Source organism: Phascolarctos cinereus, unplaced genomic scaffold (assembly GCF_003287225.1).
Source record: "Phascolarctos cinereus isolate Bilbo 61053 unplaced genomic scaffold, phaCin_HiC Scaffold_4;HRSCAF=312, whole genome shotgun sequence".
NCBI lineage: Eukaryota > Metazoa > Chordata > Mammalia > Diprotodontia > Phascolarctidae > Phascolarctos > Phascolarctos cinereus.
The window spans coordinates 54549022-54572193 of NW_027555847.1; the positions used below are offsets into that span (position 1 = coordinate 54549022).

General features: G+C 44.4%; 1 protein-coding gene across 8 annotated transcripts in view; it reads left to right on the top strand.

Annotated features, from left to right (window-relative positions):
- ATG7 (autophagy related 7) overlaps positions 1 to 23172 on the top strand; it is a 250217-nt gene that overhangs the window by 201453 nt on the left and 25592 nt on the right. For 6 of the 8 annotated variants that reach the window (XM_078152206.1, XM_020981051.2, XM_020981050.2 and 3 more), the window contains 2 exons: positions 17697 to 17808; positions 18820 to 19153. The exons of 1 other annotated variant lie outside the window; for it this stretch is intronic. In XM_078152206.1, coding sequence (XP_078008332.1) covers positions 17697 to 17808; positions 18820 to 18941 — 234 coding nt within the window. In that variant the 3' untranslated portion in view covers positions 18942 to 19153. Of the gene's footprint in view, positions 1 to 17696; positions 17809 to 18819; positions 19154 to 23172 lie in introns of those variants that run through there. One more of the 8 variants, XM_020981053.2, reaches the window with a different exon arrangement.

A 23172-nucleotide genomic window follows, 5' to 3' on the forward strand; every position in this document is an offset into this window, starting at 1 on the left:
AAAGGAAGAACATCAATACTCTAGGAAACATTGGCTTTGTTCCCCAGTTGGAAGCTCTCAGTGGAGTTTAGAATCCTTTTCCTTGTCTTCCATGATCCACACAGCAGAGCTGACATTCTAGACTTCGTGTGGCTTTCTGAGACATTTTCTTTTTTCACTATGGGAAATATGTCATGAGTAGAATCTTGAGTTCTAGAGTGGGCAATTTCATTTCCTTGTCCAATGACACCGAACAAAAGAATTCATGACTCCACTCCATGCAAAAATACTGAAGTGAACTGATTTATGACTTGTCAGATGTTCTTCCTCCCCGCCCCCATCATTTTGAAGCATTAAAAATTTCTGCCACTTCATGTATCATTCTAAGACCAAGTTACCCTTTCTAATATTTGCACAGAAGCCGTAAATGCTAATCTGGGGTGGAGTAGAGACTAGAGACGTGGAATAATTCCTGGGATAAAGGGGAGAATGGAGGGTTTGGAGCAATGTAGTGGAAATTACTTCTGCTTTTATACAAAAAAAAATTGTACCTATTAAGCATTTTTGGTAGTGATAGAATTTGATATTTTAGAAGGGAATTAACAGAAGCATCACAGAAATCCTGTTCATGTTGGGTTCCCATTAGTGAATATAGATATGGGCAACAGTTTAGCTGTGGCTGCTTTGAATTACTCTGGGTACCTCTATTTTACTTGTGTTAGTGTTTAAATTCTGAGGTGTCTGACTTTTTTAAGTTCTGGGTGTGTCCTTCTTTTTATGGCTGTGTGTGTGTGTGTGTGTGTATACAGAAAACCTAAATTCATTAAATAAGGCACTGTTTAAGTAACTTATATGCGTCACTTCACTCCCGCTTCTCTAACCATCTCCTCTTCCCTCTTTCATCCCCCACAACTCACCCTCAAGTCTGGACCCAGCACCCATAATTACACCAACTCTGCCATTTCCTGCATTAAATGTGTCATTCTATTCCCCTTTGGCCTATTCTTCATCTCAGTGACTTTCTAGACCCAAGTACATTTCCCAAGGGCACCCACTTGAATGTTGTACGTTGTCTTCTCCTTGAGGGTGCTTTGATTTTACAGCTAATGCTACAGTGGATAGAGTGCTTAGCCTGGAGTCAGGGAGGCTTGAGTTCAAATCCAGTCTCTGACACCAGCTGTGTGACCCTTGGCAAGTCATTTAACCCTGTTTACCTCAGTTTCCTCATCTATAAAATGAGCTAGAGAAGGAAATGGCAAACCACCCCATGATCTTTGCTAAAAACATCCTATATGGGGTCACGAAGAGCTGGATGTGACTGAAACGACTGAACAGCAACCACCACAAAATCAGCACATGGAAGAGTTAACTGAGACTAGGACCCCACTGGGGAATTCCAACATGTTTGTGAAAATTCAAACACATTTTCGTCTATACATAGCTACTAAAGGTCTTAGTTACAGCAAACTGCTACAGAAAACAGTAAATGTGAACAGAACTCCAACTGTGGCTTTGCTTATTATTCCTCACCACCAGGACGCTTAGCTGGTGGTTGTCTCCACCTATTAGAAAATTCTCTAATTACTATGCTGTTAGAGCTTCTATTGTTTGGAAGTTTCATAGCTAGTACTTTCCTGACTGCTGTCTTTATGTGAAAATAGTTACTGAGGTTTGGTCTTTACTAGAAAAGCTAAACTTATCACACATACTTGTGAAATTCAGGCTAATTATAGGAGACCCTAGTACAGACTAAGAGGTAATTGCGATAGCAGTACAAAGTTGACATTAATGAATGAGTTTGCTAATAACTAGGCTTCATTTATGTGCATTAGTCTACTTTATGCTTGAGGGTGTGTGTGTGTGTGTGTGTGTGTGTGTGTGTGAGAGAGAGAGAAGGATGGAAGGAAGGAAAGAGAGAGAGAGAGAGAGAGAGAGAGAGAGAGAGAGAGAGAGAGAGAGAGAGAGAGAGAGAGAGAGAAAGAAAGAAAGAGAGAGAGAGAGAGAAGGGGGGGCAGGCAAGGGGCAGGTCTCATACAGGCCTTTAGATGGCTGTGAACTTTCCTGCCTCTAGCAGAGTCCTCCTCCAGGCCCCACCTCCTCAGAGGATGGAGGTTCTAGATTCCTAGCAGAAGTTATGCTCTGGGACAAGCTACCAAGCTAGAACAGTGACCAGTCCAGACCTGGCACCAGACCAGGACTTTGGTCCAAGGATCGGTCTAGCAAAGTTAATCAACAAAGGGTGGCCCCCAGGTGATGAGCTTTTTGGGGGAGGGAAGAGAGGTTGCACCTAACAGCTCATTAAATAAGCTACTAAAGCATAGGGGTTCACAGTCTGCCTTAGTAAAGGGATACCCACATGGGTGAAAGTGCAGATCTTTGAAGTGCTGAAGTCTTGAAGTATTTTACTGACTTCTTAGAGAAATAAGACTATGGACTAGGAGAGAGGCTGGTGTTTCGTATTCTTTAGAAGGGAGATGCGTCTATTTGTAATATGGACTTGGGATTTTCTGAAGGAGCATCACCCATGTGGTACCAATGAGGGTGGGTAGCAGTGCCCTACATAACCCTACATAACCATGCTGCCAATTCAACTGTGTTTCCCACTTCTTCCCAAGACTTTACATCAAGGCCATAGTGACATTTCCCCATATTAAGGCCCTGCCCCATCCTAGCTCCATGCCTTTCCTTTATAGTATTTTCCCCACCTGAAATGCTTTCTTTTATTCCTCTGCCCATTTAAATCCTAACCTGTTCTAGAAAGACCTAACTCAGTCTCACCTCCTCCATGAAGCCTTCCCTGAACACTAAAGCCTTTCTCTGAATTTACTCAAGTATGTACTACACAATGTAGCACTTGAATAAAATCTGCCTTCCATCATCTGCTAATTGGCTCACCAGCCCGGTGAGGGGAATGATCTCTTCTTTTATTTCTTCAGTATGCTTCCACTGGGCTGTTTCCATAATAGGCCCTCATTTAAAATTCTTGTTGTTGTTTTGCTGACAGATTCTGCTTACACTGATTGTGCCCTGTCACCTCCATTTGTTTTTTTTTACGTGTGTGCTTCCCTTTCTACATCAGTGAGCCTGATTAACGATAGTGCACATTTCTAGAATCATGTGCTCTTAGAGCTGAGAAATCTGGTTCTGTCTTTTTGTAGAGAAGTCCCAAGATGGGACATGAGAGCCTTGCCTGTGATTACAAGAAGGGGCCGAAGGAAGTCTCCAGTCCAGATCTCCTAACTCAGGGTCTGATGCTTTTTGCACACTGCTTGCTCTCATATTTGTGCTGAATCTAATCAACACATGTTGTGGTGCACCTGCTATGTGTAAGGCCCTGTAGGGGGATACAAAGATGTATCGTATGTAGTCCCTGCCTTCAAACAGCTACAAATCAGGTAGGAAGAGAGTTGTGAGAGAAGATACATGTGGTTGGCCAGTCCACACTTATAGATAGTGAGTGGTACAGAAAAGGATTTAGGCATTAAGGGTGGGAGGAGGGTTCCCTTTAGGCTGGGGTGGTCAGAGTGGATAGTATTTGACCTGAATCCTGAAGGCTGGATGGACCTGTGGCTTAGCAGAGGGAAGGAGGCAGGGTGACCAAAGGTGAAACCAGGGACATGCCTTCTGGTTTGGGGGACAATAATTAGAGCAGTCTGGCTAAAGAAGAATGGCTCAGGGAAAGGACCCCTCATTTGACAGAAGCCTAGAGGGCCACTGTGCCCTGCCCGTGGTCACCCAGAGAAGAAAGTGAGGTGAGCATCCCAGGCAGAGCTCTAACTCGGGCACTTCCCAGCCCCATGTGTCACGTTCTTTCCATTCTTCCTCCCTAAAGTGTGGGGAAGAGTCAGAGCTAAAGATGGAGAAGTCGCTTGGGGCTTTGCCCATCTGACGTGAGAGTCAGTGAGGAGCCCCTGAGAGTCGGGGAGAAGACAGGACTGGGCCCTGGGTGCTGGCTGCCCCTCAGACCCAGAATGCTCATCCCCCTCTCCACCATGTCTCAGAATCCCGCATTTCATTGGAGGCTCAGCTGTATGAAGCCCAGCCATTTCTGCCCTCTTTCCTGTATACCTGTAGATGTGAGTGTGGGCTTCAGCTAGACTGTGCAGGCCTTGAGGTTGGGGTCTTTATATGCCCAGAGCCTGGCACATAGTAAGGAATGGGGATTGGACCTCGGATTTCACTGACACAGGAAACTCTCAGGTGAGGAAGCTCCCTCTGCCAACACCAATCAGCACCTTCTGTGTACCTTCTGGTATTAAAGAGTTGCCCAGAGCACTGGGGGTGAAGTGACTTGTCCTGGGTCCATGGCATAGCCAGGGCATGTCAGATGGATGCAGCGCTAGTCCAGGGCTTCCTGGCTCCGAGGCAGCTCCCCTTCCCAGGCTCACACTGCTTCTCCCACGTGGCAGGAGCTTAATAATGCTTGTGGGTTGGGTGATTGAGTGGCATTTCCCCTCTGTCATTGGTCTCACTTAAGCTTTCTTTTCATCCTCTCTCTTCCCTCAGGAACAGCAGCCCTGATGTGGTTGAACACCCAGATGCAGTTCTTCTGCTTAATCTAACATTTTTTTCTTCAAAAATGTGTTTTGATTCTTCCGTCTCCCCACCCCAGGTGTGTGCGTGGAGTGATGGTGATGCCTTTCTCTTCTGGCTGGAGGGGAGTGAGTTAAAAGCCAGTCATGAGAACTGGATGACCTATTAAGAAAGACACCGCATGGATATGTTGTAATATGCTTCCCACCTTAGCAGACGTGACTAAACAAACTTTGTCTGCTTTGAACAATTAATCTGTTTGTCAGCTCATCTTGCTGCAGGAGCAGAGCCCCCTGCAAGCAGCAGCACGTTGAACCCTGAAAAGACAACTGGGGTGTCTGGGGCCTGGTTTTCCTTCATTGACCGTGTTGCCAGTCTATGTGTAGAGCCTTCTAAAGTGTAGTTTTATAAAGTATGACCTTTGTAATCTACTGAAAGGCTTGAGTCAAGTCTTTGCAGAAATGTAGCTTCCAGACCTCCCTTTATTAGTTTCCTAAGAGAGAAAGCTTAATTAGCTATGAGGCAATCTTTGTTTTTCTTGAAGACAGAAATGCCAGAAAAACCCAAATGCTTTCATCAACACGCAGCTTGCCAGGTCCCCAAGTCTGCCTCCTATCAGCTGCTCAGCGAACAGTCATAGCCTGTGCCTTCTCACAGAACTACAATGCACATCCCCACTGTGGGCCTCAGGGTCTTCATTTATAAAATGTGAAAGGTAGACAAGATGACCTTACAGCTCCCTATCCACGACCCTGTGCTCTCCTTCCAAGACAGGAGGATGGAGCGGGGACTGGAAACCATAGAATCAGCTGAAAGACTTGGGGAGATTTGGCCTAAAGAAAAGGTATCTAAGAGGGACGTGATAGCCCTCTTCAAATATCTGAAGGTCTGTAAATAAGGAAGATGAATTGCATTCATTCATTTTGTCCCCAAAGGGAGGAAACAGGAAGGCAGCTCTCAGCTCAATAAAAGGAAGACTCGGATTACAATTAGAGCTGTCCAAAGATGGAATGAGCTGGTCTAGAGGTAGGGAGTTCCATTCAGTGGAGTTGAGTACAGGCTTATGAGGTAAGATATAGAAGGGTTTCATTCTTCAGGTGGGTGTAGGCCTTTGTAATCTCTGAGATTCCTTCCAACTCTAGAGTCCATGTTCTTATGTTTATTGTGGTACTTGTCATCTCAAATCCCAGTTTTGATAATACCTGTGTGATCTTAGACAAGTCACTTGATTTTGGGGCCACAATTTTCTCATCTATAAAACAAGGGGGACTAGATGAGGGGTGTCAGATATGTGGCTGGCAATACTCCCAAGTGCGACTATACCCAGAATAAAGTGTAATTGGGAAATCTTTAACAAAATAAATAAAAATACAATGAAACATGGATAATGTTAATATGTGGTTACACTTACAAGGATCCTTATGTATACTTTGTTGTTCAGTTGTTTCAGTCACGTCCAACTACCCCATTTGAGGTTTTCTTGGCGAAGATACTGGGGTGATTTGCCATTTCCTTCTCAGCTCATTTGACAGATGAGGAACTGAGGCAAATGGGGTTAAGTGACTTGCCTAAAGTCACACAGCTAGTAAGTGTCTGAAGCTGGATTTGAACTCAGGGAGATGAGTCTTCCTAACTCCAGGCCCTGGGGATGCTCTGTGCACTATGGAGCCACCCAGCTGCCCAATGTATAGTTTTGTGGCCCCCATTTCTATTTGAGTTTGATAACACTGTACTAAATGATCTCTGATTCTAGCTCTGAATCCTCTCATCCACACTTACCATCCTTTCTTGTCCTACCGCTTCACACACATTGCTGTCTTCAACATCAATCATGACATTTTCCCAGCCAATGGCCTTTTCTTCCTTCTTCAAGGACAGTGTGAAGCAGAAAGAAGAAGCAAAGGAAGGTATTCAAGCACAATTTATGCAAAGCTTAGATATTGTCACCTGGACCAGAACTGGCCTGTAACCTGTGAGTGGTCAGAACCAGACAAACAGAGCTGGCCAGAGACAGGAGAGTCAGGACATAACCCGAAGTTTAATTAATTTCAGAGTGAGGAAAATGAAGCAGGCATAAGGAAGCTCCCCTCCTAAGAAGGAGGGCTTAACATGCTGGACTAAAGGCACCTATACACATCCTGGGCTGGACCATGACATCTTCATTTTTGGGTCTTGAGTTACTGCTCCCACAGACACTGTGGGAACAGTATTGTCTCAAGTCTTAGGGGTCATGCCCACCCTGTGGGGCACAGAACCAGAGTTCTGTGATGGGAACAGGAGTGCAGTACCCATCAATGACAAGAAACAGGAATTGTGAATATGATGGATGGCCCTGGAAAACAGGGGGAGATAAATCCCTCGGTGAACACCTGGTCTTGGTCCAAGCGATACACTTTGCTGGAGGGTGATATCATCCTGAAAGCAAAGGACTATTGTTATGCCAAGCTCAGGACACATTCTCCTTGCTGGGCCTTAGCTCTGGGAAAGGAGGTATCTCCAATATATTTTGACAATATAGAGGAGAGGATTTGAAGTTAGATAAGGCAGGAAGCTTATCCTAGTGTGAGTAGGAGGGTTGTATTTGGGAAATGAAGCCCAGGAAGTAGGGCAGGCCCAGCTCTAAGGACTCAGATAGACATGATTGGGTATTTGGCTCTGAAGCTGCTGAGGACAGAGTCATGGTGTGATCAGGGTGACCAAAATATGCTACCTTCCTCACAGATGTCACCTGACTGGCCTGTTGTAAAATCCTTTAAATACATATTGAGACAAAGCCCAACAAACCACAGGATGACTTCATAAAGCCTGGCTATTGCTTATGTGTGGACTGTGCACCAGAGGGAGAGGAGGCTTTTTGGTGAAGCCAACCTAGAAATGGATGGAGCCATAGAGAAGAATCACTGGTCATTCCTGAGGCCCAGAGAACAGAAGGTCATTTTCAATACCAGACTGACCAGTCAAACCAAAAGTCTTTGAATGCCTACGGATGCCCTGCACTATTGAGAGAAATACTGGATGTGAACCATGCTCTAAAAACCTCACAGGCTAATTAAATGAGAGAATTCCTATATAGATATAGATGTAAAGATATTTATGAATATAGCCTGAGAACACATGTCATAAATATATGCATTTATTTATATAACTGAACTTTTAGTTAGGCAGCAAGCAAGTTGCCCAGACAGGAGGTACTGAAAAGTTTAGAAAAAGCAAAGATTGCTGGGCCTTGCCACAGTCAGAGAGTGCTTCATAGTAGATGTAGGGTGGAGCGAGGGCATTTTTCAAAAGCACCTACTATGTGCACAGCCCTGTGCTGTAGTCTGGGCATCAACAGCCATAAAGCAATTCCTGCCCTCAGGGAGCTTACACTCTAGTAAGAGACCAGAAGGAAATCGGGATGGCATCTCAAGGCAGGAGTGAAAGGACTAAGGGAGTAGGCGTTGTGTTGGGGGCCTGTGAGCAGACCCTTTTAGCTGCTTTGGAGGGTTCGTGTGGAGGAGCAGTAGGAGAGGCGGTCGGGAAGGACACAGTGATTGTTGTTGTCCATCCTGGAATCCATGAGCTGAAATTGTGGCTTTGCACACACATGAAATGCTTACTTCCCTAGCGTGCACTTTTCCAGAGAAATTGAGAGGCGTTTGTTTGGAAAGTTATCTCACTGATGCCCCATCATGTTGTTTATCTTCTAGGTCTCCCCTCAGTCCTCCCTTTCATCATCACTCTGGATGTTAGTTTAAACTCAGCAAGACCCGTGCCAATCAAAACAAGGAAAATGATCTTTGTGGTTATTTATACTGGAAACATTGCCCAGAGTGATTTTACTCTGTCCAGCATGAAACGATTATTAGGAAGGGCAAAATGATTTTTTTTCAGTGTGATTTTTGAAGGCCACAGTCATGCATTAGCCAGCTTTGTGTGAGTCTGACTGTTGGGGATGGATGCTGCTCACTAGCTGAAGTTGCCTTTATCTTCCCTTCAGCTAGAGCACTGTAAAGGAGGCTTCAGGCTTGGTCTCCCAGGCAGTGAAGTCACAAACCAGAAGCCCTTGTGTTACTCTATGGAAGCAGAAATTCCCCTCTGATCTGCCTGCAGATTCTCCTGCCATTCAGAATACCTTGAACAGGTGAAAGAGCCTCGTGCCACAGGGCCAGGCCCATACAGGCCTGCTGTCACCTGGCCAAAACACTATCTTTTGACCTTGGGTTTTAGTGATGAATGCTTAAACACAGAAAAATTAGAAGACTCTAAATCACCTATGAAAACGCCATGCTTTTGCTATTGGTAATATGAAAAAAATAAAGCTTCCTTTCTTAACAAATGAAATGCCATACTAGTCAAATAAACAAACCAAATTTAAGGCATCCCTTAGAGATCGGGTTTTTCCAAAACCCTTAATGTATATATATATAGCCATACAGGAAAAAGTCAAGAATCACTCACCATTCCTCTGAGACCTGGGAGTATCTGCTCTGGAAAAGTACTGACAAGGGGAAGGATAATATATCGTGTTTGTGTGTTTTGCATCTTTTTCCTTTTTGTACAAGACAGAGGAAATGTTGGATAGAATGCTGCCTGTGGAATCAGTAAGACCTCAGTTAAAGTCCTGACTCTCATACATACTGACTGTGTGGCCCAGGGCAAGCCACTTAACCCCTCAGTGGTCCCAGACAACTCTCTAGGATTACAGGTTCACAAGACTTGCAGATCTGGACTTTGGAAGGAATTTCTACACAGTGAAATCATAGATATGAGAGAGAGAGAGAGAGAGAGAGAGAGAGAGAGAGAGAGAGAGCGAGCGAGCTGTATATGTCTCTCTTTAATGCTACTACAGGTAAGGCTTGTGTATGAAAAGGAAGCTTTAGGTTCTGTTGTTTAATGAGAAATGAGGGAGAAGATTTCGGGTGCCCCTGACACTGTATTCCATGGCTGCTGATGAGATGGTGGCTTTTTCATGGCAGCACGGAGATGACCTGCTTTGCCAAGTGAGACATCTCTGCTTAGGTTTGGGGCAAAAGATTGCCAAGGTAAAGAAAGGCATGATCAGTGCCACCACTGAATATGCTTTGGCTCAGAAAGAAGTTTTCCACAGTCAGTCTGTACATCTGTGTTACATGGTCCAGTCCTGTGCTGGCTGAGGTATCAGCCACTCTCATTACAGAAGAAATCTCCGCACGCTAGATGCCACGGTCTTCATTGAAATGACGTTCTTCATTTCTGTCAACGGCAGCAAACTACATATGGCAAGTCAGGCACACCCACATGTAGGGTAGCTTACCATTTGCTTATGTGTTAACTGGAACTTATACCAGTAAGCAAAGACGGTAGTGTATCCAGCATCATCTGGTGTCGCTCTGCAGTAGTAACGAATGGCAAACAAGGTGGTGGATTATATGTTATAGAAATAGAGCTGGGAGAAATCATAATAATAATTTGCATAGTGGTTTAAGGCCCACAAAATACTTTACAAATATTATTTCATTTTATCTTCACAACAACCCTGGAAATTGATGCTATTATTATCCCCATTTTATAGATGAAGAAACTGAGGCAGACAGGTTAGTCCAGGGTCACACAGCTAGTTAATATCTGAGGATGGATTTGAACTCCAGTCTTCCTGGCTCCAGGTCCACTATCCTACCCACTGAACTACCCAGCCACCTTAGAAGTAAGTCACCTTATCTTATCTCTTCCTTTTACACACATGGAAACTGAGACTCAACGGGTTAAAATAGCTGGCCCAAGGTCACACTGGTAAGAAATGGCAGAGCCAGCACTTGAACTCAGGGCCTCTGACTGCAGATGCTGTGGACCCTCTCCACTGAGCCACACTGCCCCTCACTTCTGTTTGCTTAGTGGCAAAGCAAGACGATAAATGGGCAGGTGCACACTGAGCAACTGAGGCTCCATGGGGTAGCAATGAACATGTTTGGAACTCTCGTGATAAAAGGCTGAAGGAATTTAGATTATTTAGCTAACAGTCCTGTGGTTACTGAACCCAGACAGCAGAAGCAGAGGCAGGATGACCGTTTGTTCATCAAGTGAGAGTTTGAACCAGATTCCCCCAAGGGCTCTTCCAGCTCTTCTAGCCTCCCATAGAGGGCACCACGCTTGTGGAGGTGGTAGCTGACTTGGTTCAAGCTGGAGACAGGACTGACACTATGGGATTAACTCAAAACAGGAGTTCTTTGAGTTAGACGTTCCCTGTGGCTATAGCCTGTGGAGCTGTGCTTTTGATGTCATCCCCTCCTGCCTCTCCTCTCTGCCCACCCCCAGGCCTGGATTGGTAAGGGTTTTTTTTCTTTTTTGTGTCTTCCGGCTTTCCTTCTCCACTGGGGCCTTCCTATGTACCTAACAACACGTCCCTGCCTTCCCACCTTTAAAAAATAACTCTTGGGGCAGCGAGGTGGTGCAGTGGATAGAGCACTGGCCCTGAAGTTAGGAGGACCTGAGTTCAAATCTGGCCTCAGACACGTAACACTCACTAGCTGTGTGACCCTGGACAAGTCACTTAACCACATTGCCTAGCCAAAAAAAAAAAAATCTTCCCGCAATCCTATGCCCTTGAGCTGCTATCTTCTCTCTTGGCTTTTACCATTAAATAGTTTTGAGAAAGTAGTCTACACCCAGGCTGTTTCCATTTTATTTTCCTCAAACTGTGCTCTTCAAAAATGACCAATAATCTCTAATCATCAACCCCTAAAACCTTCATTCTCTTTGAACTCTTGGCTCCATTTGTCACTTCCTCCTGGAAACTCTGTCCTCCCTCACTTCCTACACCTCGATCTTCTCCTACCTGTTGGAGCCCTTATTTATTGACTCATCTACTAAACGTTTCTTGAATGCTGGCTGTGCTCAACATACCGTGCTTGGCAGTGTCAGAGGGACAAAGATGGATAAGACACTGCCCCTTGAGAAAGTCACAACTTGGAGGGATCAAAGAGTAAGCGAGTATCACATGGGACCTTCACGGAGCTCCCAGCAGCCAGAATCTGGAGTTCAGAATCTGGAAAGGCTTCTTGGAGAGGGGACATCTGAGCTCCGTCTAGAAGGAGGGCTATTACTTAAGCCAAGAATGAGAATGCCCTGAATGCCAGGCTGAGGAACTTGGACTTATTTTACAAGGCAGTATAGACCCACCATGGGTTGTTAAGCAGGGGTGGTCTTATATGGTGTCAGATCTGGGGCCTCTTTGGTGTGGTTGTCCCCAACAGTGGCTGAGCTAACAGCTCACCCCACCTCCTCCTGGGCATCTCTCATCTAGGTCCTCCCAGAAATCCTCCAGCGAGGAAGTAGCCAGTGCCCTGGAGACCTTCAGCTAAGCTAGGTCTTTTAACTAGGGAATAGTCTAAAACATCAAAAAGATTCAAGGGAAGATTTCATTAGCCATAAAGAAAACATGCAGCAGGTTGAGAAGAGATAAGAATATATTGGCAAGATAAGGGCTGTTATCATATCTCCCCAGTGATTGCTCATAAACACTGAACCTCAGGGAAAACTCTAAACCATGTTTATGACTGAAATGTAGTCTGTTCTAAGAATCTTCTCAGAATAAGTAGAATGAATTCAGGAAGAGATAGGGGGGAAAAAAGGTTTGATTTCTGCTCTGAGTGGGAAGTTAGACTAGTGGACCTCAGAGATGCCTCTTGGTTTTCCCTGATTCCAAGATAAAGCTGACAGGGCCATGTAGCAGCAAGAAAGGCAGTCTGAAGGCTGTATTATTAGTTCAAGAAAGAGGCAGGGAAGGGATTCGCTAGAGTGGTGGTCATGGGGTTCAAGATTTCTAGCTGGAAGGACACCTTTGTGGGCATCTAGGCCACCTTCTTCCTTTTAGAGCTGAGCAGGAGCAGATGGGTCCACCCTCCCTGTGTTCTTGCCTCTTCATACTTTTACTCGTGCCCTAGACAGATAAACTGGTCTGCTTTTGGCTTCTCAAACGTGCCGTGTATGGATGTGCCTTTGGAGGGACCCTAACCCTAAATGCACAGCCCATGCTGCACTTGCCCCACCTGCCCTTGTAGTGCTGAGTTTTCACCGACCTCTTGGTGGGGTCAAGTCCAGTCAGCAAGCACCTAGAAAATACCTTTGTGCCAGGCACTATGCTAAGTGCTGGGGATACAAACAAAGGCCGAAATAGCCCCTGCCCTGAAGGAACAAGGGATGAGAAATGTGCCGGAATGAGTCCAGGCAGGTCATCAGCATCCCCAGAGGGTCAGGAGGTGTAGATGGCTGGATAGGGTGACAGGAGGGCTGCGAGCAGGCATCACCTGGTGATCAGATGTGGCTCCTCATTTGGGAGCTATTGGGCAAATTAGTTTATGAGAGCAGTATCAAATATGGATCCGTACAAAGCCTTTCCCTGTTACATGGTAACAGCCCCCATTGCTGCACACATGCTTCCCGGTACCCCTCGGAGAGGAGCAGGACAAAGAGAATCCCCATCAATGACCCATGAGGAAATCAAGAGTCAGAGATAGTAAGAGACTTCCTCCAGGATAGAGCCAAGACATGAGCTTGGTCTTCCAACCCCAAGATCCTTGCCTCGTAGCCTCTCGTGCTGTCTGTGAAACTCAGAAATATTAGAACTCCACACTGAACTGTTTGCTGTTCCCTTTGCTCGTCTTTCCTTAATTTTAAATGCGTAAAGAATCCAAAGGAAGAGAAAAATACTTTGATAAGGCAGGATATTTTTCTAGCTGTTAAGAGACAGGTTCTAATGGTTGTTCTCACTTCTTGCTCTCCAAGGAGTCTCAGAGTCTGGTTATATCCTCACCCTGCTGAAGCCCATTTAAATTCCCTCCAGACTAAGGAGTCATAGTAGCTTCTCACTCCCACCCTCATGGTGAAATGAATAAGCTCTTTTCAGGGTTCCCATTGATCCCATAAAAATGACTCTCATAGCTTGTCCTCAACAGGATAAAAGTGATTCCATATGGGGGTGGGGAAGCAGCCAGTTGATTTGGTGGAGGTGAGGAAGGTCAGGAACAGCCCAGAACTTTGAATATATTCACTGCTATACTGGGAGGCCATTGCTTCTCCAGGATTATATCACATAGGGGGAGAAATCGCTAACTGAGTCATGGGCATTGGTGCTGTCCAGTCTCTGGTGGGCGATCTCACTATATCACTTAGGGGATTGCTGTGGAAGGGGTCAGGAGGTAGGCTGGAGCAGAGCATGAAGGAGGGTGGTAACGGAAAGGAGCCAGGGTTAAGTTAGAAATAGAAAATCCCCTCCAGAGCTCTCTGCCCCATCCCACGTCTCCCATCCTACCATCCCCCCTCCCCAACGAGAACTTTGTTTTGGTAGGCCAAGTAAGATCAGTGGAAGAGAGACTGCCAAGCTGTCTGAAGAAAAGTGTTCTGGGAGTGAATTAAGAAGTGAGACAAAGGGAGCTACAGCTTTACAACACTTAGGTCGGTGAAGACACCCATCTCTTCCTAAAAAGTCAGTTAAATCCTGCAGGGGGTACATTTAGCCCTTCATAAAAACACAGTGAATGGAAAATGCATTAACAGAGAGATGGAGAGACAGGAACTGTGTGCTTCCTCCTCACAATTGCCTCTTGGACTCCCAAGTTTCCCTCAGTGCACAAATTAAGCACCATCTCTTGCATGAGACCTTCCCTGATCCCACCAACACCTAGCAATGTCGAGTACATAGTAGGCACTTAATAAATGCTCATTGATTGATGGACTCGCTAAGTTACTCCTTTTACTTTTTTTGAGAGGGTGATGCCAAAACTGCCTCTTCCCTTCAGTCTTTGTATCCCAGGCTATTTAAGGGGTTTGGTGGGGGTGGAGAATTCCAGGAGAAGCAAATCAACACAACATTTCCTGAGAAAATGGCAGTTTCATGCAAACCTGAGTAGGGTGTTTGTTTTCCGTGGAGGTCATTGCCCTCTTATTTTCAAAGTAAATGTTTGTGTGTGCACAGTCAATAGAAAGATTCCATGGAGAGGCCATATGCCTTACTTCTGTATCCTTAGATTTCTCTAATTCTAGGTTTCTGATTCATCAGGAGAGGCTCAACAGGGCAGCTGAAGGATTGCCATTCTAGGAGTCCTGAGTGGTAGGCCCTACTACCTTTGGGAATGTGAACAGTGAATTTTTACAACTTGAAGGATCTGCAGAGACCATATAATCTAACCCCTCACAATTTTTTATACACCTTATAAAGGTAAAGTGATCTGCCCAAAGTCAAAAGGTAGCAATGCTTTAACAAATCTCTGGACCTCAGTTTCCTCTTCTGTAAATTGAGGGATTTGAAGTAGATGCTTTCTAAGGCCTATTCCAAAGTAATAGTGCCTGTTAACACCTTTCTCTCCAAAGAGTTCTTGGGTCCTTTGAAAGTTTTTCAACTTTTACCCCCATTTTACAGATGAGAATACAGATAGGAACCTTAAAGCAAATGGACCTTTCTTCCTATTTTTATAGGCAAAGTGGCAAGGCCAAGGTTACACTCAGTGGTGTGTTGGAAAATACTGAACAACAGACTCTGTGGGGAAATAATGTACACACAGCATATTTTTAAGTTTAATATGCATTATTAAGATTTTCTCTATCACTTCCTTAAGTCTAGACAGTCAACAAAACAATAAGACCTGATCTGTTTCTCTCTCTCTCTCCTCTCTCTCTCTCTCTCTCTCTCTCTCTCTCTCTCTCTTTCTCCCTCTCTTCCTCCCTCCCTCTCTCTTCCTCTCTGTCTCTCTATCTCTCTCTGTCTCTAAGTATATCATCATATCATCTGAAAAGAGTGATAGTTTTGTTTTCTCATTGCCTATCCTAATTCCTTCAATTTCTTTTCCTTCTTTTATTGCTAAAGCTAACATTTCTAGTACAGTATTAACTAATAGTGATGATAATGGGCATCCTTGTTTTACCCCTGATCTTATTGGAAATGCTTGTAGCTTATCCCCATTATATATAATGCTTGCTGATGGTTTTAGGATTATCATTTTAAGGAAAACTCCATTTATCCCTGTGCTCTCTAGTGTTCTTAACAGGAATGGGTGTTGTATTTTGTCAAAAGCTTTTTTTGCATCTATTAAGATAATCATATGATTTCTGTTAGTTTTGTTATTGCTTTGCCAAATATGCTGATGGTTTTCCTGATATTGAACCAGCCCTGCATTCCTGGTATAAATTCCACCTGGTCATAGTGTATTTTCTTCATGATAAATTGCTATAATCTCTTTGCTAATATTTTATTTAAATTTTTTGCATCAGTATTCATTAGGGAAATTGGTCTATAATTTTCTTAATTCAAATTTTCTTAATTTCAGATTCTCTGTTTTGGGTCTTCATGGTCTAGGTATCAGCATGATGTTTGTGCCATAAAAGAAATTTGGTAGGACTCCTTCTTTGCCTCTTTTTCCAAACAGTTTATATAGTATTGCATTTAATTGTTCTTTAAATGTTTGGATAGAATTTACTTGTAAATCCATCTGTCCCTGGAGATTTTTCCTTAGGGAGTTCATTGAGTCTCCCTGTGTCTTTGTCTCTCTGTCTCTCTGTCTCTCTTCCTCCCTCCATTCCTTCCTCCTCCCTATCTCTGTCTTTCTCCCTCCCTCCCCCTCCCCAATTCTTACATGGAAACTAGGCAGAGATTAGAAATGGAAATGTGGAAAGAGATTACATTTTTCAGAGTGGGAAGCACAAGATGATTATTGACACACAGAAGAACTGAAGTCTGAGATATAGGTTTTGAAACAGAGGAGGAGATAGAGAATTAACCCTGAGCCTTAACTAGGTCTGCAGCCCCTTCTGTCACCCAAACTTTGAATCCTTTGATCTCTTTGAAAGCTGAAAGAGACCTCAAAAATCATGTAGTGTCCCTGACCTCTCCCCCCACCTTGCCTTTTACAGAGGAGACAACTGAGGTCCCTAAGAGGAGAAATGACTTACCTAAGATCACACAAAAGTGAGAAATACCAAATGTGGGACTAGAAACTAGGCCTCTTCCCCCACACCCCCACTGGTCCAAAGCTCTTCCAGCAGTATCAGGCCATCTTTGATCTGAGGCAGGATCCTAGAAGGGTAGTGGCTGCCAAGAGATGGGAAGTGGGGGATGGGTGGAGGAAATGCCAGGTCTGCCAGATGTGAGACTTCAAATTACTTTTAACATAGTGTTAAGGGAAGTTAGAGTTTCATGTTTCCCTAGGAGATATAAGAATTCCAAGATTGACTGATAATGTCACTATGTTTTATGGAAACTGGACCTAAGAACTATGAAGTTTCCAGAGGATAGAGAGCCAGATCCGCTCAGCAGGCATGCCCGGGATATTCAGTGTCAATTCAGAATTCCATGGTTTCCAGATATTGAGTCACAAACGAATCAGTTATTCTAGACAAGGATATTAGTAGGTTGGATGCTACAGTCTTCTCATTCCTGAGCTTAAGAAACATCTAGACTAGCCCTTTCAACAATGATGTAATATTAGCTGCTGAAAAGAATTCCCTATTAGGGACCAGCTCAAAATCTGTGCCATACAACAAATGGAAGGGTATAGGAATAAATGTTCTCCAGGAAAGTGGCCTTTCTTTGTAAGGCCAGTGCTAGGGGTACTGTTGAAGGTGAATAATGGATGGATGGATGGATGGATGGATGGATGGATGGATGGATGGATGGATGGATGATACAGCATTAAGCACTTACTGTGTGGTAAGCATTGTACTAAGTACTGAAGGTATAAATGCAAGCATGCAAAATAGTCCCTATCCTCAAGTTGCTTACATTCTAATGGAGGAAAATCCCACCAAAAGGGGAGCTTTTCCAGTGGAGTAGGACCTGCCCAAAGAAGCCTATGGTTCCCAAGAAGATAAGCTCACCTATCAGAGTCTAGTGACAAGCAGTAGCAGTGGGGATGGTGGCCTGAAGCAGCATGGTGAAGAGATCTTTGGGAAGGACAAGGATTTCCTGAACACTAACAGGGAAAGGCATGATGTGAACATGAAGCTGTGAATTGAACAGAGTACAGTGAGTGGGGTGGTGAGTAAAGAGGGGGTCTTATTAAGGACTTCCTACTGCTCTTGCTTGGCTTAGCTGGGGCAGGCTTCTTGGAAGAAATGGGAGATTGCAGGGGCTTTTGAAAAATCAGGAGAGGGAAGAAGCAGCATTCTGATTCCTAAACACTCAGATATTTAAATGGATCTGTGTTTCATCAGTTTGGAAATTCCCTCTCCAACAGTGCAGATCACAGACTCTCCAGGCCTACCCATTTTGTATGACTGTTATTCATGTCCTGCCATCAGTCCACCACAAGGGTCCTCCCCTTCTCCCAGCACTGAGAACAGAGCCAGGTAAGCATTCTGCCTGCCCATTGACCATCTCTCACTTTACCATCTCCTGTTCGTATCATATAATTTCTTGATGACACCTTTTACTCCTGTTCTTTAGAGTTCCTCATTGGTTACATGTTATAGTTTGCTTACACCTATCATGTACCTCTCCATTACCTTTTATGGAGACTTCATTTTAAGTTCTTTGGAAAGTTATATTTTGTGTCTGACTACTACATAACAACACCAGTAGAATTTTGGTATTGAAATGATGGGCCTTTGCTTTCTTGGAAAGACTGGGGTCATTTGCAGTTTCCTAAAGGCAATCTAGTCTGCTCTTCTGGTCCTTTTCCACTCTGGGCCCAATCTGTTGTCTAGCTATATACTGTATGTCCCAGATAGACATACTGATAACAAGTGCTGTATACATTTTCCATCCAGATGAATGTTAAAATCTGGGCAATAGACATTCTTTATCCACTTCTTTCATATGTAGATGATCAGGCCAAATTCCTGTAAGTGATTACAGATCTTTTCCAGTATGCTCTGTAGTCATCTGGGATTTGAGGCAATCAGTACAATATCATTGGCAAACAGTAGCATCTGAAAGGAAAGACCTCACCATGCACAGTGAATCTCTCATCAACCCAGATTCTGGTTCTCCTCCATCAATCACCATGGTGACTCCCTCTATCGTGTGCATTTCCTGATGTTTATGATCAGACAGTTATTTCAGTTGTTCTGTCTTTCAAGGAATCTTAAGTGATTTTGATGTATGGATGGAAATAGAGCCTGTAAGGCACCATTTTGCTCCCCTGGACCAATTGCTTTTTCATCATTATTAAACTTTAAGCATACCAGGACCTTCTGTTCTCCATATATTTCAGTTAATTGTGTTCCTAAGCTCCCTAAGTTCTTAAGTAGTTCATCGACACATATTCACTAAGAAGCTGTGAACTGCTTGGCATCACACCAGGAATTTCTGTGCAGAAGAGAATCAGAGCACTAAAAAACCGTTTGTGTTTCCCCTAGGCATCTTTGGCGCCATCATTCTCATGCTTTTGAGCAGTAGTGTGGCATCGTGGAAAAGGATTTTGAGACAGAAGACACTGGGGTTCAAATCCCAACTCTCCTACTTACCTCGTATGACTTGAGGCTAGTGGTTTTACCTCAGGGGTGCTCAGTTCCCTCATTTATAAAATGAAGGGAGTGTGATTGGATGAACTATGGGTCCTTCCCAGCTCTAAATCCTGTGATACTACAACTGCATACTCCCAGAAAAAAGAGACCATATATAAATCACCTGGTATGGTAGCGAAGTATGAAGTTCATAGTGTAATAAATAAAGGCATTTTGCTTATTGAAATATTTATCTGTTCTGAGAAGCCAGGTCATTTGCATTTGAATTATTTTGTTTCTCAATAGGAAATCTGTAAGGTGTTTTATTGGTTTTTTTTAAAGTCCTCCAAAGTGCTAAGTGGATTTACATTTAAGCTATTCCCTCCCTGTTCTCCCTTCCTATGTCCACCCTCAGAGGCTCTGAGGTAGGGACCAAGCATGGAAAGTGTCTACCTTTAAAGGAGCATTTTTTTTTCAGAAAATTTTATAAGGAACTCCAAATAAGCAGCTACATAATGGAAACCATTTTGCAACCTTCAGTACAGCCATTTATCTCAATAACCATCTCATTTAAAATGTGGGCCAAACATATAAATCATATCTTGAAAGAAAGTATGTTGGTGCCACAAAAATTATCTAGTATTCTTACCACCTAATTTAAAAAATGTGTTTTGAAGACTGGAAGAAGGAAAACAAGTCTGGAGTCTGGCCTCCCTCCTTCCACACATCCCTTTTCCTGCAATTTGTCCAGAAATAAATCTACATTCTTCATACCGAGAAGAGAATGAGAATCACTTAACATCCCATGCTCTTGGTAGCCATTCACATTCAAGTGCTGTTTTGAGACTTTGCCACTTCTTGGGTCATTCTGTAGTCAGAATCTAGAGCCCAGATATCCCATGTCGCCACTTACTGATGGCCAGAACGCCTTCGTGGTCTGGGGGTTAAGCCCCAAAGGCTCGGGCGATGACTTCTGAGAGTGAATGCTGCTCATGTTGCATCATCCCAGGAGAGGCAAGACTAAGGAGAGATGGGGTCTCGAGGCAGGCTAATCAAATGGGGTAGTGGAGACGCAGAGAACGAAGCAGGGAGGGGAAGATGGGAAAAGCATCCACACCTTGAAGTGGGAGTGTTGTCATGGTGAGAAACGATTCCCACTTTGGCTTTACTTGTCATTTGGAAGAATTCTGGGTTGTATCGGACCCCCCAGACTGAGACAGGACTACCATCCACTGTGTAACAAGACCACTGCCATGAGCCTACTAATGACTTGGCACTTAGATGGCGCAGCCACCATTGACAATGCGTGATATGTAGCACGGGTCTACGTCCGGCAGACATTTTAAGTCATCATGACCCTGGATAGAGAAAAACAAAAGTTGCCTGAAATGGTGGCTTGTCCTCAGATTACTTATACTCTAAGCTAAAAGCATGTGAAAGCCACATTACCCCACTTCTCATAGCATGGTGTTGTGGAAATCACAGGCAGCTTGGAATCAGAAGGCTTGGGTTTGAATCCCGGACCTGCCATTTATTCCTCATATGACCATAGACAAGTAACCTTTCTGTGCTCCAGCTTCCTTGCCTGTCAAGCGAGGGGGTTGTATTCAATGACCTCTAAAGTGCCGTCTACTTCTAAATCTATGATCCTGTGATTCCAACAATCCTGAAGCGAAATGGAGTCAGGGTGGTCCCAGAGCACCTTCGTTCCACCTCCGTATTGGGGTTCACAGTTCCATCCTCTCTACGTCCCTCTGTCAGAGACAGTGACCAAGTGGACAGCCTCCCTCCAGCCCTCTTGGGCTCTCATAATGGCTTTTGCTTTCAGAAATGGAGTTCCACGCATGGTGGGTGAAGTAAAGGACATTAAACTTGGTACTTGATACATTAGCCCATCCTTCTCTGGGTTTAGGCTGGGGGTGGGGAACAGTGTTGTCCGTCCGGAACTGCCCCTGCCTCCTTGGGTTTCCCCAGCCAGAGCCTCCCGATGCAAGCTTCAGAAGAGACATAAGTAGCTATGACAGTGCTTCTAAGTGTTGCTCTGCTGTTGCCATGCAATCCCAAGAGTCCAGAGAGAAGTCAGGGTGGCAGCTGGTGTTTGTCCTGAGTCCCCAAGGTCATCATTTCTTCTCTGTTATGCCTTTCATTGTCTGAACTGAGCTGCAAATTCGAGTACCCTAAAAGCATTATGAGGAGCATTATGACTTCCTTTTCTAGGGCAGGGACAGCCAGTCTCAAGTGGTGCTGCCATCAGACATTTTCTCTTTTCCTTTAGTTGGCTGTTTGTCATTCTTTGTGTAAGTCATCTGCTAGATTGCCAGCTGTTCTGGCCAGGACAATTTCTTTCTTGTAATACTCCACCATTGTTCCTGATCTCTAAGCTATATTGGGTATCACAGAGGCATTGCCCAATGATTCTGGGGTTTGCGTCTTTGGGAATTGGAATGATTCAAGTCTGATTAAAAACAAACTTTTTTTGTCACAAGATTGCAGAGCTGGAGCCTCAAAAAGCCATTTGGTCTAGTTTCTAGACTTCATAGAGGTGAATATCTAAGCCAGGAGTCAAAAACCATCCCAACGTTAGATGCCGTTGAGGCCAATGGCTCCTTCTTCATCTCATGTCACTTAGATGCCTTTTCTCACTCACTATGTCCTCCTTCACCCCTGTCTCACCCTAAGAAATTGCCTCACTCCTTACCAAGGCTAACCTTGGTTAGCAGTCCTGTTCCATTCCATCTCTTCCAACAGATTGTCTCCTCTGTCACCTCCATGCTATCACTTATCTTCAACTGATCCCTATCTACTGACTCATTCCCTACTGTGTACAAAACATGCCCGTGTCTCTCCCATCCTCAAAAAACACTCACTTGATCCTTCTGTCCCCACTAATTATTGTCCTGTATCTCTTCTCCCTTTTCTGGCAAAATCTTTGAAAAGGCCAACTCCAATAGGTGCCTCCACTTTTTCTCCTCTCACTATCTTCTTGACTCCTTACAATCTGGCTCCAATCTTAGCATTCCACTGAAACTGTTCTCTCCAGAGTTACCATTGATCTCTTAATTGCCCAATCCAGTGGCCTTATCTCAGTCCTCATTCTTCTTGATCTCTCTGCAGCCTTTGACACTGTTGATCACCCTCTTCTTGATACTTTCTTCTCTCTAGGTTTTTCAGGATTCCACTCTCTCCTTGTTCTCTTCCTACTGATCAGACCCCTCCTCCTTAGACTTCTTTGCTGGATCCCCATCTAGGTCATGCCCACTATCATGGGTGTCCTGTAGGACTCTATCTTGGCTTCCTTCTCTTCTCCCTTTATACTACTTTACTTGGGGATTTCATCAGCTCCTATGGATTTAGTTATCAACTCCATGCTGATATTCTCAAATCTACGTATCCTGCCCTAACATCTGTTTTCCTCCAATCTTACCTCTCCACCTGCCCTTCTGACATCTTGAACTGCATGTCCAGTAGACAGCTTACACTCAACATGTCCACAACAGAACTCATTATCTTTCCCCTAAATCCTCTCTTCATCTTAAATTCCCTATTACTGTCTAGGGCAACACCATTCTCCCATCTCCCAGGCTGGCAGCCTAGGTGTCATCCTCAACTTCTCGTCCTCTCTCACCCCTGTATCCAAGCTATTGCCAAGACCTGTTGCTATCACCTTCCAAATACATCTTCCTTCTTTCCTCTGACACTGCCCCCACCATGATACGTATAGGCCTTCATCACCTGATGTTTGAATGATTTCAATAGCCAGCCAGTGGGTCTGCCTGCCTCAAGTCTCTCCCCACTCCAGTCCATCCTCCATTCAGCCACCAAAGTGATTTTCATAAAGCTTAGGTACTATTATGTCAGCCTTCCCCATGCAGTAAACTCCAGCAGCTCCCTGTTGCCTCCAGAATCAAATATAAAATCCTCTGTTTAGCATTCAAAGACTTACGTAACCTACACACACACACACACACACACACACACACACGCACTCACTCACTCACTCACTCACTCACTCGCTCACCTTTCCAGTCTTCTTACTCCTTACTCATCACCTATTCTTCAGTCAGGTGGCACTGGCCTCTCAGCTGCTTCTCAGATCACATGCTCCATCTCTCAGCTCCAGGCATTTTTTCTTGCTGTCCCCTGTGCCTGGAATGCTCTCCCTCTTCATCGTCACCTACTGGCTTCACAGACTTCCGTCAAGTCCATCTAAAATCCTGTCTTCTACAGGAAGCTTTTCCCAGCTCTTCTTAATTCTAGTGGCTTCCC